This window comes from Galdieria sulphuraria, assembly GCF_000341285.1.
Source record: "Galdieria sulphuraria unplaced genomic scaffold scaf_50, whole genome shotgun sequence".
Taxonomy (NCBI): Eukaryota; Rhodophyta; class Bangiophyceae; order Galdieriales; family Galdieriaceae; genus Galdieria; species Galdieria sulphuraria.
In genome coordinates, this window is record NW_005178425.1 from 2,264 (window position 1) to 18,395 (window position 16,132).

At 37.0% G+C, this 16,132-nt stretch overlaps 6 protein-coding genes across 6 annotated transcripts; 5 read left to right on the forward strand and 1 right to left on the reverse strand.

Moving 5' to 3' along the window:
- The first annotated feature begins 2,997 nt into the window (after nucleotides 1-2,997).
- Nucleotides 2,998-5,276, forward strand: Gasu_51120 (archaeal ATPase). The gene has a single exon (XM_005703715.1). It carries the CDS (start codon nucleotides 3,092-3,094, stop codon nucleotides 5,210-5,212), a length of 2,121 nt encoding a protein of 706 aa, XP_005703772.1. The 5' UTR covers nucleotides 2,998-3,091; the 3' UTR covers nucleotides 5,213-5,276.
- A 351-nt stretch (nucleotides 5,277-5,627) lies between these two features.
- Gasu_51130 (archaeal ATPase) lies at nucleotides 5,628-7,914 on the forward strand. The gene is made up of 2 exons (XM_005703716.1): nucleotides 5,628-7,360; nucleotides 7,430-7,914. The coding sequence occupies exons 1-2, from the start codon at nucleotides 5,772-5,774 to the stop codon at nucleotides 7,890-7,892; spliced, it is 2,052 nt and encodes a 683-aa protein (XP_005703773.1). The 5' UTR covers nucleotides 5,628-5,771; the 3' UTR covers nucleotides 7,893-7,914.
- Nucleotides 7,915-9,767: 1,853 nt separating this feature from the next.
- Gasu_51140 (uncharacterized protein) lies at nucleotides 9,768-10,678 on the forward strand. The gene has a single exon (XM_005703717.1). The coding sequence runs from the start codon at nucleotides 9,796-9,798 to the stop codon at nucleotides 10,006-10,008; it is 213 nt and encodes a 70-aa protein (XP_005703774.1). The 5' UTR covers nucleotides 9,768-9,795; the 3' UTR covers nucleotides 10,009-10,678.
- Nucleotides 10,679-10,692: 14 nt separating this feature from the next.
- On the reverse strand, nucleotides 10,693-12,487 carry Gasu_51150 (amino acid transporter, AAAP family). The gene has a single exon (XM_005703718.1). The coding sequence runs from the start codon at nucleotides 12,295-12,297 to the stop codon at nucleotides 10,783-10,785; it is 1,515 nt and encodes a 504-aa protein (XP_005703775.1). The 5' UTR covers nucleotides 12,298-12,487; the 3' UTR covers nucleotides 10,693-10,782.
- Nucleotides 12,488-12,577: 90 nt separating this feature from the next.
- On the forward strand, nucleotides 12,578-13,818 carry Gasu_51160 (uncharacterized protein). The gene is made up of 2 exons (XM_005703719.1): nucleotides 12,578-13,274; nucleotides 13,327-13,818. Exons 1-2 carry the CDS (start codon nucleotides 13,254-13,256, stop codon nucleotides 13,666-13,668), a joined length of 363 nt encoding a protein of 120 aa, XP_005703776.1. The 5' UTR covers nucleotides 12,578-13,253; the 3' UTR covers nucleotides 13,669-13,818.
- Nucleotides 13,819-14,147: 329 nt separating this feature from the next.
- Gasu_51170 (uncharacterized protein) lies at nucleotides 14,148-15,888 on the forward strand. The gene has a single exon (XM_005703720.1). It carries the CDS (start codon nucleotides 14,235-14,237, stop codon nucleotides 15,270-15,272), a length of 1,038 nt encoding a protein of 345 aa, XP_005703777.1. The 5' UTR covers nucleotides 14,148-14,234; the 3' UTR covers nucleotides 15,273-15,888.
- The last annotated feature ends 244 nt before the right edge of the window (nucleotides 15,889-16,132 follow it).

Sequence of the window (16,132 nt, forward strand, 5' to 3'; positions counted from 1 at the left end):
CTGCTAATAAATACACAAAATTGCTCTGCAACAGTTATCAGTAAAAACTAAATCTGAATGAACTTGCGAGACAACTAATTGACTAAAGTACCAACACTCAACGACAGCTTAAACTCCTTTGTCTTTGTTCTCTTCTCGACAACGCTAATCTCAAATTTCCATACAAGACCAGAAGTGAAATAACAACAATTGTTGCATAAAGGATATAAAATCCAAAGAGATGATAAAAGTTATACATACTAAAAAGAAACTACAGTCTACATGGAACTCAGAGCACAGGAATCGATGGATTGTTCTAGAAGAAACATTTGCAGAGCTTAAAAAAGAAACGCAGATAATAGAAATTCACTTGTCCAACTAAATCAAACGACGAATTCGCTTTAGAAATTAAAGTCTGAAAAGTTTCATTAGCAAACTTGAACCAGGTCCACAGCCTTGACAATACTCACTGACCCTTCCTTTCCATCCAACAATCAAACCATTGTGTTCATTTCTAATTGGATTGTTATGAAAAGGATCGCTTTGTATTCTCTCCTTTCACTGGAGATATATTATTTTAAGTGACTAGTGAGTTGTATGAAAGAAAATATTCCACTTAAAGATATGTAAAAAGGTTCTGGAACAATAAGTGTGCTAGATACAATCAATCTCACATCTCAGTACTGTTGTGAAACGAGAAGAACAGTGTCGTAACAAAGGTCCTCGCAACTCCCTAGCGACACTGTAGCCTTCTAACAGAGTTGAGTTTGATCAATCTTGTCTCTGCAAGGTAAATTTCAAAATACTTGTGACCCTATTTTGATAACAAATCAAGAACGGGTTTTGCTACAACCAGTTTTTGACTCGTTCTCGATCTGAGAACCTTTCTTTGTTGGTCACTCAAAATTTAGGAAAACTCCTTAAAGGTGTAAAATGGTCATTTTCCAATTTCAATGACACTAACTCTGTTTGGCTTGCATTGTGAGAGATAGAACCTTTCCTTCCATGCAAATTACGCTCAAGGAGCAATCTTTGTTCGATTACGAGTTATAAAGAAGAATAAATCATACACTCAACCGTAGAATTGGAAAGTATACAGAGGACAAGACTACAACAAAAAACTGACCAAAGGTTGGGAATACTTTTGTCTATACACAAATTCGTACATAAACTACCTACGATAAGGAGGATCGAACCTCAAAAGTTACAAGGGTCTCGCTTTGTTCTCTACACAAACAACTTCTAGAGAGTTTTGACTGGCATAAGAGTAAAAGTGGTGATGCTCTTACTTCTCCTTGCACATATATTTCAAGATTCACCTTCCTTTATTACTTTGCCAAGAGGAGATGAAAGATTCTTATTTTTCCATTATTTCTACGCTTATATTCTTTTCTTTTCACTAGGAGACGAAATTGATCCAATATATTTAAAAGAACAAGACCTTTACCAGTTTAGATAACAACCAAAATATCATTTAAGATTTGACCCTGCAAAGGAATCAGATAAATTCTTTTATCTTATTCTGCTGAATATTGCTTGCGAGTTGACGACATTTTTATTCTTTGTAGAGCAACTTGGATAAAAAAGCGTTTCGCTGCTTTTTCAAGTTTGAATTGTCCCTAGTAGAAATGAACATTCCTTCTATTGATAGACCCGTTTTTTATACGAAACGTTCGGTTGTCATTGATTCTCGTTACCAATATCCAAAAGGAAGCCTCTGCTAGTGTACCCATCAAGTTATACTTCGCAAGAGTCTTCTTCCAAGTGCCTAACGCAAGGAACTTTTGTATAGTGACTCACTTATTCAACGAGCTGATGGTTGAGAGTGGAAGAAGAATAGTAGGACTCAACTGGACAAATCGTTCTTTGAATATGCAGAGCTTTTAAAAGTTTTACTTTTTTTTATATTGAAAGAGATAATAGCCCTCTTGGAGTTATATCTTTCCTAAAGCAGCTTTGTATTCTTTATAGTTTGCTTTCTTGTATATCTTTAAAAGTTGTGGTTTTTACAAAGTTTACCGTACAAGAGGATGCAGCAAAAGCCTTTAAACATAAACAGTCATGTTTACCTTCAAAAGCACCTCAACTGTATAGTCGACTATTGAGGAGAAGGAATTCAACTATGATTCAAACGTGAAAAACGAGAAGAGAATCGATAGAATAGACTCAATTCGACTGAATTGAATTTTTCTTGAAAAATATCTTTTCTCCTCTTAACAGAATCCACAATATCAAATGCCACTATTTTCAGAGGAGAAAGAGACAGGAGTTATTGACTCTATTACAGAAATTGAGTATTGATGATACACTTGTGTGAGTCAATGTTGTTTCTGAGATTTGATAACACCACGCGATATTTTGGATCCTTCTTTGCACATTTGTTTTGCTTTTGTCTTTTGCTATCATCAACTTTTGTAGCTTTAGTGATAAGCTGCTACTTGTCATGATATCGTAAGAAAGGAATTTGATGATTGCTGAAAATAAAGCAGTGCTGTGCTTGTGGGTTTCTGCATTTCTACTAAATAATAACATTTCAACTGGAGCTTTTGAATAGACTGTACAAGAGAATGACTTGGTTCATACTCTAGTTCCGTGTTTCGAAATGAAGCAAAAGTGACGTAAAAACTATTCCATAAAATACAGAAAAATCTAGAGAGAGACGTCTATGGAACAAATTCTTCATGAACAATCTATATTGCTCGGAACTCTCATGACTACTCTCGAAAATTCTGAAAGAAACTTTCTTATCTATGTGAGAATGGGCCATGTTCAATAGCTTTATACTCTCAAAGAGCATAAAAAACTTGTGAAATAAACATTGGCTTCCTTCCAATACTTCTTGTACCCTATGAGAGTTACCATTATATTAGCATACGAGAATAAGAATATCGATAGTTGAAAAAGCCATATTGATCGTTCTTCCATAGTTCAAGTCATCTCAGTCCAAGCCATAAAGGGTATGACATAGTCATCAGTTGATAAAGAGAAGAAGTTGGATTGGTATCCTTTACTATTTTCCTTGTTGTTGTTGTGACCGACAAACAGTCAATCGTTCATTTATTTATATTTGTACTCCGAAATAAACTGAAGGTTGTTTAATTTCACTTTGGCGATGGCGAGTTTGGATGAAAAGTGGAAAGCTGTGGACAACTTTGAGTCTGTTGTGGTAGTAGATCGTGAAAGAGATGTTGTTCGAGTGACAAAAGAACTGTATGATCTTCATAGCAACAGAGAACAACTCAGGGGTGTAACAAGTAGTTGCGACTATCGTTTGACGATACCATTTGCCCCCCATCTCTTTGGCTCGGGCAAGACTACGTTTTGTCATAACTATTTGGAGTTGGTGCGAAGGTTTGGTGAAACTTTTCTGTCGAAATTTGCTTCGGACCCTTTGAGAAGAACCTTTTTGGAGAAGCTGAAAAGGGCTTCATTGCTTTATGTGGATTTAAGGAAGTTGAAGCCAACTCGACCCATCGAGGAAAAACGCAACCTTGAGTGGGCTTTGTATTTCCGAATGATAGAAGCGTGTTGCACTTCTGTTGGACAAGAACCAGAGGATGAAGAAGTAGTATTTAAAGAATGCCGTACACGTCCCTATAAGTTAGTTAGAAAACTTCGTTCAATCTTAAACATTCCTTCTGATCAATATCTTTTGGTAACTTTTGATGAAGTTGGTGTCCTAGACGAAAGTCTCGACGAATTTCATTTCAAGAGAACCCATGACGGTAGAGTTCGACCTTACAATGACTTTTTCGGTATCATTAGTCAATTGTGCGAAGAACCCGACTTGTTTTTTATAGTTGTTGGGAAAAGCAAGGGTTTAAGTATTAAGAATTATGTGGCTTTTGGGCCATCAAGAGTTATACTACATTTTATCCCTTTATCACCTTTGGACGCTTCCAGTATCGTTGAATTCCTTGAAAGGAGTCTTCTAAAGACACCTACTCAAGAACCAGTTTGTAATGTCTTATGTAGTTCTTCATTTTCAGTAAATGAATTGGCAGACTCATTATTGGAATGTACAGGTGGAGTTCCTGGTTTGTTGACTCGTGCAGTAAATATGCTTTTGAATTATATAATAGCAAGAAATCAGCCTTTCATATCGAAAGAAGAATGTTTGACGTGTATGAACGACTACGATTTCCGAATAATTTGCACTGAACCATTTGTGGAACAAATATTGAATTTGGACGAAGATAGAAAAAGTGTTTTTGATATACTTTTGATGATGGCACTTTATCGTATACCGTTTAAAGTAGATGACAGATTGACCTCGGAGTCCTTTTTATATGATGCAGTAACTGAAATGGGACTATATCGATATCCTATTGACCAGAATACTTTTCAAGTCCTAATTCCAAAAATATTTGTTGTAATCTTCAAGAACCAACCGTCCATATCCACTATGGAAAAGATACTTCTTGGATCACTCGATGTCGAACCAGTAGATTGTTTCTTCTATTCAAAGTGTCGTGTATTTGAAGGAATTGTTGCACTACGACTAGTTTTGATGTTGTCTTCAAAGAATCGAAATGAATTGAGGGAATTGTTGTGTCAATTGTCTCCAATATGGAAACAAATGAAACTTCCAATCAGTACAACATCACCTATTCACTATATCAAGTCTGTTGTTAGTTCTAGAGAAACAAGAAGTGAATCGAACAAGAGTCGAAGAACCTTTGCCAGTACTGAATGGAATAAGATTATTCGAGACACACTTTATTTAGAGACCATTTACATTCCTTTGGACGCTACTTCTCATAGTCCTGATATTATATTCAAATTACAATCTCCTGTGGAACCCAAAGTTCTTACTGTTGGAGTTGCATGTAAAGGACGCTGGAAGTCGGAAGGAATTGGCTGGTCAGATATTATAGATGAAGCCAAGAAATTTTTAGATCCTGTTTATGATCAAGTCTTATCCAGTGCAATGGATTATCATCATTGTATGCTTATTATTGTTAGTACAAAGTTATCATTGAATGTTTCTAATGAGTTGGGTAATCAGAGTCGTTGTTACTCCAGTGGAATGTTTATTGGAAATGATTCTTTCAAAGTACCTGATAATTGTGAACTTGTTATTCTTTGTGAAAGAGATGTCCAAATGCTGATTGACGAAGAAATATTGAATGGACTTGAAAGAGCATTTCATGTTTCTCATAATCCTACTTTTTTGAACTTTGGACTCCAACTGCTTCATAAAGTCCGTAACAGTTTCTTGAGTTGGCAATAGACTTTTAATCAATCCTTCACTTTGTGATTTCTTTTTAAGAGCAAGTAAACTTTTTTGTATGTTTGAAACTCGGTTACAACTTATTTGCTTTTACTCTGAGGAGTATTGTCTTAATATGGTACTAACCACGAAAATCAAAATAAGCCTATTGTTGTAAAAGTCACTGTCACAGTTTGACAGGTCATATTTGCTTCTTGTTACTTCTCAGGAGAGTGTCTTAAAGTGTTGAAGATTGGGTTTTATACAAGGTCTTGTATTCGTCAAAGACTTTATTTATAGTTCGCCTTAAGTTGAAAGTTCCTTAACTGGTCTATTTTCTAATAGCTCAGAGAAGTTGTTTTTATACACAATTGCACAGAAACCAATATCCACTCTTTATTACAAAAAAATGAAAAAGATAGTTTTTATCTAAAAGGCAAATCATGTTCTTATCAAGACTTGTTCAAAGCTTCAAAAGACTTTCGTCGTAATCAAGAGTTTGAGCATTGGACTGTTGGAAGAAGATTGATTGACCATTGTTGTATTTTACTGTCGCATAGTTTACTTCATAGCTTGCGATATGTCTAGTGAGCTTGAACCAGAAACCGTATATGACATGGTTGTAGTACACCGAGAAAATGATGTTCGTGTAGTAACACTGCAGTTATTTCAGCTATACACTCTCCGTAAACTTGATCGCCATTTCAAACCAGTCATACCCTTTGGTCCTCACCTCTTCGGAAGTGGAAAGACGAAATTCGTACAAAGTTACTTGGAACTGGTGAATAATATGGGTGAAAGTGCACTGATAGGTCTCGATTACGTTTATGAGTCTGAGAAGGCCAACCGAAGAGGTTTCCTGGAGAAATTAAAAAGGGCTTCGTTGCTCTTTGTGGACTTGAGGAGGTTGGAGCCCACAGTCCCCATAGAGTTTTTTCGAAACCTGAAGTGGGCAGTCTACTATTTGTTAATAAAGGCTGCCTGCTCTCAAGTTGGCGCGGAAATTTTGCGAAAAAAAGAAGCCTTCGAAATGGTGGATATGGAACCCTCCAACCTAGTTCCACTCTTACGAGATATACTAAGGATTCCTTCTGATCAATATCTTCTTCTAGCTTTTGACGAAGTTGGTGTGTTTGATACAAAGGCAACTTTTTTTGAACTGGAGAAGAATGACAAAGGTGTGGTTCGACCTTACAATGACTTTATCGGTATTATTCGTGAGTTGTGCGAAGAACCCGACTTGTTTTTTATTGTTGTTGGGAAAAGTGAAGGCTTAAATATATACAATTACGTAGCTTCAGTCTCAAGGGTTCAGTTAGTGTTTATTCCTCTTGCGCCGCTTGAGAAACATAGTATCGTGGAACATTTGGAGAAAAGTTCTTCCTTTTTATTCACTGGGAGCCCAAAGGTTTCAGAAATTCTTTGTCACGAAGACTTCTCAACTAGTGAACTTGCAGAATTGTTGTTGGAATTGACTGGTGGTGTTCCTCGTTTACTTGTTCGAGCAATCAGTTACCTTTTGCTGTATAAATCATCCAACAACAATTTCTTATTATCTAAGGAAACCTTCTTGATCATAATGAATAGCTTTCTAGTAACAAATTATTGTGTTGCGCCATTCTTACCTCGTCTGATAAGTCTGAGTGAGCAGCGTAAGCGCTTGTTAAGAATGCTTACGTTATTATCTTTGTATCGTATTCGATTTGATTTTGATGAAACTGTGCAAATAAGCTCAAATTCTGATGTGTTTTTGTATGATCTAGTTACAGATATGTATCTCTATCGTCGATTGGTTATAGAACCAGACCGCATCGAACGCTATGAAGTGTTGATTCCCAAGTTACTTATTGAATATATTGACCAAGGCTTAAAGGATGATCGTTTAGAATGGTTACTTTTACAAACCCTCAAGTCTCAATCTGTCGAATTCTTTTATGAGTCGAAATGTCGAATTTTGGAAGGTCTTATTGCTACACTGTTTTATTTACACTTTTCTCGGCATCCTACAAACAGCTCAATGTTTTCTACTCTTGGTCAATTGTCTCGTGTTTGGAATGAAATGAATTTACAATTTTCTTCCGAATCTGCTGCTTATTATATGAAATCTATACATTATACCAGAGCTGTATTAGGAACAGAGAGAATGACATTTGGAAGCAATGATGAATGGTAAAGGATAGTGGAAGAAATGTTAGAACTTGAAAAGATATATATTCCATTTCATTCAACATCCCATAGTCCAGATATATTATTCAAGTTGCATGGAAGAACGAATGAGAAGAACTTGATGATGGTGGGTATTGCTTGTAAAGGCCGATGGAGTCGTAATGGTATTCGATGGAATGAAATTTTGGAAGAAGCTCACAAGTTTTTAAAACCAGTGCATGATCAAGTATTGACTAGTCATCCTACATGGCATTGTATGTTGATTACTATGAGTACTCAGTTAGCAACCAACGTATCTGAGGACTTGAATCATTCTAGTCGTTGTTATTCATCTGGCGATAGTGTTGGAGAATTCTTGATTCCTCACAACTGTGAATTGGTTATTCTTTCTGAAGCCGATGTAGAAAACTTTATTGGCAAAGACATTTTATCGAATTTAAGGAACGCTTTCAAGTCTGTGGATAATCCACATTCGAGAAATATTGGCATTTCAACCCTACAAGAAATAGTTTTATCTCTTTCCAAAAATATTTAAGAATAAATCGTTATTGTTCTTTAATGAATATCAATTGAGTCTTTGAGAAGTTTTCTAAAACAATTCATTTTCAAAAGTTTTCATCAATCGGGCTGTTTTATAAGACACTGTGAAAAACTATATCAAACTTTTGAAAAACTTATTCTTCTAACCACAATTTTGTGATTTGGATCACATACTCCATTGTTACAAGCCATAGAATGAGCACGAGTCAATCTAACTTCCCATAAAAACTCCTTGAAACCTACCTTTTGACTATAGTAAAAGAAAGTTTCTAGTTATGATGAGTAAGAAAATATTCCGGCTTTCTCTCTAATGTTAATGTGAGTCTAGAACTGTCAAAGAGATCAGTTCTACAGTTTATCAAATAAGGCAAACGCTCAAACAATAAAACGTACATTCCTTTCACAGTTTCCTTGAAAGTTTTTCGGTCATTGTTTTCATCAACCTTTTCTCGTGAATTCATTTTGGTATAAAATGACTTGTAAAGAGATACGCATGGCGAACTTACCAAAAGGGACATAGAGTTTCATAAATATCAAATTCTGTATGGATAAAAGTGGATTGGATCTTCCTATTCCTTGTGCATGAGTATTTCATCGGTACAAGAAGCAATTCTCTTTGTTCAAATTGGTAGCTGGTAACCGTGGACTGTAGAAAAGAATGCTAAAGCTCAACTACAAGATGCCTTACATGTCTTCATAGTTACTCTGGATCGACGTTTTTTCTTCCTAAAGACTGGAAAGTATTCGCATTATTCATGGTAATGCTTCTTTATTGGAGTTTCTAGCTACTTTGATATTTTTATCTATCCTCTTTATAGAGAACAACAACATTGCTCGGGTCATCACTTATTATTTTTAATATTTATGGAAAATTTTCACCCTCACAAAAAGTTTATCAGACAGACTACAACAGTTGAATCGATGGTGTCTGAGGATTCATGTTAAAGTTGAATATTCTTGAATTTTAAACTTGAGCTACTTCCGGAATGAGATTTGGATGGAATTCGTTTCCGTTACAAAATGTGCAAAATGCATTCGTTTTTGGGTAAATTTGTATCCATCACTTTGATGTTTAGTATTTTTATTTTTGATTGATATGAATCTCAATAGCAATAGTTGACTCTTTTTTCTTGTTTCAATGTCCTTTTTCAATTCATGGATTGGAGTCACACAAATATGGAAATTGACTTGCAAGATAATCTACATATTCCAAAGCAAGATAGAAAACTGTTCTAAGGGTATTCTAGGTAACATTTCCGAAGACCATTCTGAGATAGCATGACAAGTTGGAAGTTGAATTTTTTTACGTCGATAGTCTATGAATAGTGTGTTTGTAGGCATATCGAACTGCCTTATAATACCACAATTCTATATCTAATGTTAACGAAAAAGGATAATTTCGCTCCATACACAGAAAGACAAACTACTGAATAATAGGCTCAATCAATATTTTGAGTGGCTATATGTTGCCTATTTAATGCTCGAGATTAAAGGCCCTCTTAACTACAAGTTTCTTCTACTTAGCTGTTTTGCTCCACCGCAAGGCTCTATTGCGACCTCGTTGTATCAATTCAGTCTTCCGTCTTACATTGTGTATAGATACGGGACACATATCTCTCGATCTATATTTCAAAGTCAGCGAAACCTGCATTAGGCATCACTGCTTGTTTGTTCATCAAACAATGGCAAAATTAGAAGATCACTTTTCACCGTCGAGAAGGAATATTCCAATAATGTGATACAGTTGAACAAGATATACTAGAGTCGGTCGACATACTCTTTGTGGAAGCCGAGTATTTGCGTATTTTGCCGTTCAGCAGCTCTGGTACGTAATTGGAGATATAGAAAGAAGATATGAGTCATCATCGTTTTCATAGCTAGTTTCCAGAATGTCTTAAATGAAAACGACGATGGACGTCCCAATGCAAGATACTCATGCAACCAAGAAGAAACGATTCCTTGAAACAACCATAAGTCAAACTGTCCGTTTTTTTGTAAAACACTGCCAACGTTCGAAAAGCCGTTCCTCAAAAATTGTTTTTCCTTCCAAGACAAGCACTTGCAAAAAGTTTGAACCCAAAGGAATCGTTTCTGGGCTATATTACGTTTGATGAAGAACCACAAACTCGTTCACTGGAAAGGTTCTTGGAAAGCACTTGGATAAAAAGACCTCTTATTACTCTTTTGCTAAATAACACAAAGTTGCTAAAGTTGATACCTAGTGGTGGTGGCAAACCCATAGCCCTCCCTCTGATATTACTCAATAAGTGGTTTCCAGTGTTCAAAGTCCCGTTCCTAGATTATAGAGTGAAACCAAGTTGCTCGAGTCTGAAGACTTTGAAAGTTTTAACGAAGAAATGATAAGGTTGTTTATGCCATCGTGTTACGTTGCGTCGACTAGTAAAGAGAGCTGTTAGTGAAGCGCGGACGATTGGAAACAGTTTCAAGTGAATAACTTTATTGCGAAAGTGGAAACGCTGTTAACTATGCATGATGACAAGTTTTCATATGTTTCGGTCTCTCTTGACTTTGATTGGAGGTTTTTCAAAGTTTGCCAAGATCCAGTGGACTAGTCTTCCAAGTTACTTTCTATTTTGTTTGTTTCTATTGTTTGATTGGAATGGGAGTCCACTTTTTGTTTTGGATAACTGTACAAGAAAACCGGTATTGGTTGCTACGACGAATGAAATGACCATATCATAGAAAAAGTTTTTCTCATGAGTTGTTTTCCATTTTCATCAAGTAACGACAGTCATGAATACATTTATTATTTTTGTTGTTTTTCTTTCAAAGCAATCCACCACAGCAACCCCGAGAAAAAGAGACTTCCTTTTCCTACACAAACAAACATCCATTCATTCCAACAAAGAGGTCTTGATGACGATTCATATTTTTCTGCTACAAGAAAAGGGAAGACCATGATTGGGAACTGCCTGGATAATACTATAAATTCCAGCATAACTACCCAATCCTAATAAGGAGTAGCCTATGACGACACAACTCAACGCAAGTATCCAATTCCACCATTTTGTTTTTTTTCCAAACTCCATCAAATACATAATAGCTGGCATTCCAAAGGTTGTGCTGGAAGATACCAATGCCGCTATCAAACCAATCAATTCATTAAAAAAGGGAATCAAAGAGGCCACAATAAAAGCCAACCCATATACAGAAGCCGACCATATTAAATAGGATAGCCTTTGTGTCCACGAACGATCATCAAAAGTTCTTCGACTCCAACATTGAAACCATCTTTGAAATGCTCTCGATAAAACGGTACCTCCCATAATACCTGGACTAATGACATGAATGATCAACAAGGCATTGGCAGCATCTCGAATAGCGGAATGATTCAAACTTAAGGTTACCGGACTTTGTAAGACACTCGAATTACCCAAATAAGAATATGCGAAAGATGCTGTAAACATACACAATACATATCCAACCAATTGTGAAGTTAAAAGTGCTTTGGGAAAGTCTTTGACATCTTTCATTTCTGACATAATCTCATAAAATATCAAATGACCTGCAAAGGAAAACACAATATCCGTCATTCCAACAGTTCCTGCCACAAATCCTGAACCTCCAAGAGTGGTATAAGCATTTGCTCCAATGGAGAGTTTGGGAACTTGACTCAATGTCAATATAATGGGAAGCACAATACATATCATGCTAATGACAGCAATCCAAGATACATCATGAAGACTTCTTACTTGACCAATAATGAAAAACATGAAAAAAGATAGAATGAACCAAACCTCCACACAAACATGATGACCAGCAAATATACTATCCCAGGACAAAGACATGGTTAAAAGATCCGCAGTGAGAATGCCAAAAAAGTATGTGTAGGTAAGAGCACCACCGATATATTGACCTGGTTTGCCAAAGAACTTGTAGAACATGGTTGCATAGTTTCTTATATGTGGATATTTCATATGGAGAAACCACATATAATATCCTGTCGTTGTCGTGATGAACACTACAAGTATAAGAATCAGAGTTCCTGCTATCCATCCCATGGAAACAAATGCTGAAGGCAAAGATAATACTCCCACACCAATAAGATAAACCATCATCAGGAAGGAAGTCATAAACCAGTGCGTTCTTCTCGGAGGTTCATATGCGTCTTCCAAACTGGAACCTGCAGTTGCTACTTCTTCATCTTCTACTTCCTTGGCGGGCTTTATGGCCTCTTCTATTTCTTCTTCTGTATCATCTACTCCAGAAGCACTAATGAAGTCAAACGATTTTGGTCGCCAGTTATGCGATTGGTCTCCACCAATCTTTTTGGGGGACTTGCCTTCATCAGAAGGAAATTCCGACGAGTCAACACTAGTATGATGTATATGTGTAGGGACTCTTCTGGGAGACTTGACAATATGATCATCTTCTTTCATGGCTCTAGTTCGTGGAATAAGAATGGCAATGGCGAATGTATTGGGAAATTCGTTCCCAAGATAAATCTAAATTTCAAGTAGAAATGTTGGATGCTCTTTCGGGGAGATAGCGATCTGCCGTTTCTCTAGAAAGGTGGAGAACAACTGTTGCCGTCCCACCCTACAAGATTACTACGTTCGAATGGAATTTTACATTGAAGTTCTCTACAAGATCTCTTTACAAGAGAAGGAGAATATAAGAGGTTAATTGGAAGCATTTTCCTAGTGGCGACAAAGGACAGAGAGGATGTGGTCGAAAAGTAACTGCTTGAAAGTCGTTTCTTTACCAACATATGTCTTTTCTACCTTTTGTGGCACATTTTTTTGCAATCTCAAGCATTTTTCTTGATAGTGAAGGATATCTTTTGGAACTTTCTTGGAACAATAAGAGACTCTACCTTTTTTGAGAAGCACATTGTTCCTCAACGGTTTCCAACGGTCTATTAGGAAGGAGAAGTGGAAATCATTTCGTCTTTGGTTTCCTTAAACACTTTTCGAAGGACCCGTTTCAATGCACAACTTATTACAGCAGTGGCCGTGACTTGACTCCTGTTATCCAAAAAATCATGAAGAAAGCATCCGACGCTATTCTCAACTCGCCCATGTAATAGTGGCACGAATATCTTCCCTTTTTTCTACAGTTTGATTGGTTTATATTGTCATTTGCTGAACGCTGTGTTTGTCCATCCCGTGCATACAAGCTTGTGGAGATACAGGATTGGTCCTGTTGTTCGCATGTCTCTTCTATCTCGAGGCTATCTATCATTCTTTCCAGAGATTTCACGAAGGAAGATTATTATTATTCACAATAGGATAGAGAAAAAGAACCTTTGAGCGCGGGAGAAATTCAGAAGACCTCCTCTCACTTACTTCACGACAAAAAGTGCCTAGGACACTAGTTCTTCCTTCTTTATTCTATGGAAAGATATATTTACCACGTATCTCTTGCTTAACCACGTAAAGATATCTCAGCTGTTGAACTTGTCATAGGGACAGGACAAAGAGTTTCTATCCTTTCTTGCTGTTTTTGTCACCGTTTCTCACTTAATTCAATATGGTTGTGCTGTGGTTCCTTGCTCCTTACGTCCTAGAGGACAAATTGAAAGATATTGCTTTTTCGATATTCAGCATTGGACGTATCCTTTTCAAAACAACAACAATATTTCACATTCCCTCACCAGAATAGTGTTGGTAAGTTCTTCCTTGAAGGAGACTTGTACTGTAGCCAGTAAGGAATATGCTTGGGGCACTCCCTGGAGAAGAATAGATGAACTGTACATGGAAGCGCCTACTCTGCAAGGTTTTGCTTATGTCCAACTACGCGACTCTTAAGGTGGCTCAACTTGTCTCAAAAACACTATTGTATTCTTGTAATCAGAAAGTTGCTTCATTTAAGTTTCAACTTTGCGTTCCATCCCCCTTGCGAGCATTGGCACGAAGCATAGAAGAGACCGAAACAAGCAGAAAGTTTAAGGTGTTTGCCGTTTGTACTTTAATTATTGCTGAATAAAACTCTGAAGGAAGTTTACTCCAGTTTGAGAAGTTACAAAGCCATATCAGTATGCCTTCCCTGTTGCACAAGTTTCGCTGTTCAAAAGAAAAACAACGTCTCTTCTCCTAGTAGTTATGTGACAACTCTTTGGATCCACAAGAACATATGCTCTATCGCACAAAGGAGAAAAATGAGAAATTTGAATAGCTTCTGCTTGTGTCTGACAGGTATGGCTTCTTCTGCATGAGGAGCTCAGTAATTCTTATTTCCATATGCCATTTCTCATATTTTATCATCGATAAACAAAAGTGACAAATCTGAATTATTTGAATATTTCAGAATAATTTTTCAAATTCGAGACAGTTTCCGTCTTGGAACCCAGAGTCACAAGTGTTGATATTTCTTCATGACAACCCAAGACACAGCTTCCTCGACAGCAGCATTGAAAGCTTTCAGGACGTCTCGTATTCGTTGTTGGAAACTATGGGAAGGTTGCAATCGAAAAGTGAACTCGTTGGAGACTTTTTCCACGAACCTTCTCGAGATAGAAGAAGAAACTCTCGAGTTCCTCAGTGATTTGGTTACATTGACACACTTGCTTCAAAATCTGCAAAGAAAAAATGAAGATTTGAATAGGAAAGTTTCCGATTCCTTAGAAGAGTTGGCGTACTTAAGAATTCAGAGGGACCAATTAGAAGCCAGAATAAATGAGTTGGTTCTCCTGAGCAACAGTTTGTTTCCAGAGTCATTGAAAATTCAGCCGCCGTGGAGGATGCTTTGTTCTTCCCAAGTAGAGGAAGTCTATGGACCCCGAATAGCCGGCTTGGTTAATAGAACTCTGCAGACCGAAAAGCAGGCCTGGGAGTTGGAAACTGTGATGAAGCGTTTTAAAAGTTACTGTTTGGGCAAACAATTGCAAATGTCTGAGGTTTGTTGGTTTATTTTGTTTCAGAAACGTCAATGCAAGTTGCACATCCTGGCAAACACTTTGCGCTTTGTTAGCGAAACTCCAGTTTCAGAAATGGCTCACCGCCTTGAAAATATACATTTTAGACTTCGGTTCAAGAAGCAAAGTATAGCATCTTGCCAAACTGGTCCTGTGAAAACGAACGAGTACGCTATGCACGCTGTTTTGACGTTTTCTGTGAAACGGAATATAAGAACTTGGAATGTATTTATTGAAGAGGACCTTTTTAGTGAACTTTGGCTGGAACGCCTACGTTGTGCATATGGAAGTCTTACAGGTTCGAACGACCACCCATTGGTTCGGATAGAGATTGAACCAAAGTTACCTCAGCAAAATATCAGAAACTTGCACAATCTTTTGTTTAAAATACCAGAGAAAGAGATTCATGAACGAAATTTGCTGATTCTTTCAGAATTATCCACTGTTTTCGAAGTGTCAGAGACAACGTCGGATTCCACATCGGATACTTTGTTGTGATATTGAGGAGATGTTGAGCCTGAATTGAATACATCACCTTAAGTTTATACAACTCATGACCCACAATTGCGTCAACACACCAGTTGTCTTACAAAGGTTCTAGTTATGGAACAAAATCGAGACGTTCGATCTCATTAAAGAGGCTATCTATAATGGCACTGTACTCCAGTTACTGGTGAAATATTATAGAGAAATCGTACCTCTCGCGACGAGACGCAAGTTTTGTATCTTAGGGGACTGCCCGAGAATATCTTACAATTGCGTCATTATTGACGTGATCTTTGTGGCACGAGCACTAACAGTTTCCTAGTTCTAGGCATTTGGCAATGCTTTATCCAGTTTGTTTCTAGCTCGGAAAATTAGACTCAAAGTTTCTTCTTGTAGAAAATGTTAGCTTATGATATGATCCAATATTTGAAGACTCTGCTGCATCAGCACAGAAAGACTTTATGTTGTTAGATGCTAGTTAGCTATGACTGAAGCAAAAGGATTTGGAAATACAAAGTTCTTTTATAAATTTTACCAACATTACTATTCTATCGCAGATTGAAAGAATTGCATCGTAAACCCATTCTTTTTTTCTCAAGCATGATAGCCATTTCGAACTGATTTGTCTTCCTTGCTCCACGAGAAGAGTACGCTTCTATTATTCAGTGTACTTCGAACAAAGTGTAGAAGCTGTCAATCTGACCATTGCTCTGTCTTTCACAAACATGTGAAACCGATTGGATGACGATGATATCTTCGATCAGATTTAAAAACGGACTACTGGAAGTTTGGTAGTCACACTTTCGTTAGGATGACCATCAGTAGAATCCTTGTCTGTTACAAGAAAAACCTCTGTTACGTTCTTACATGAA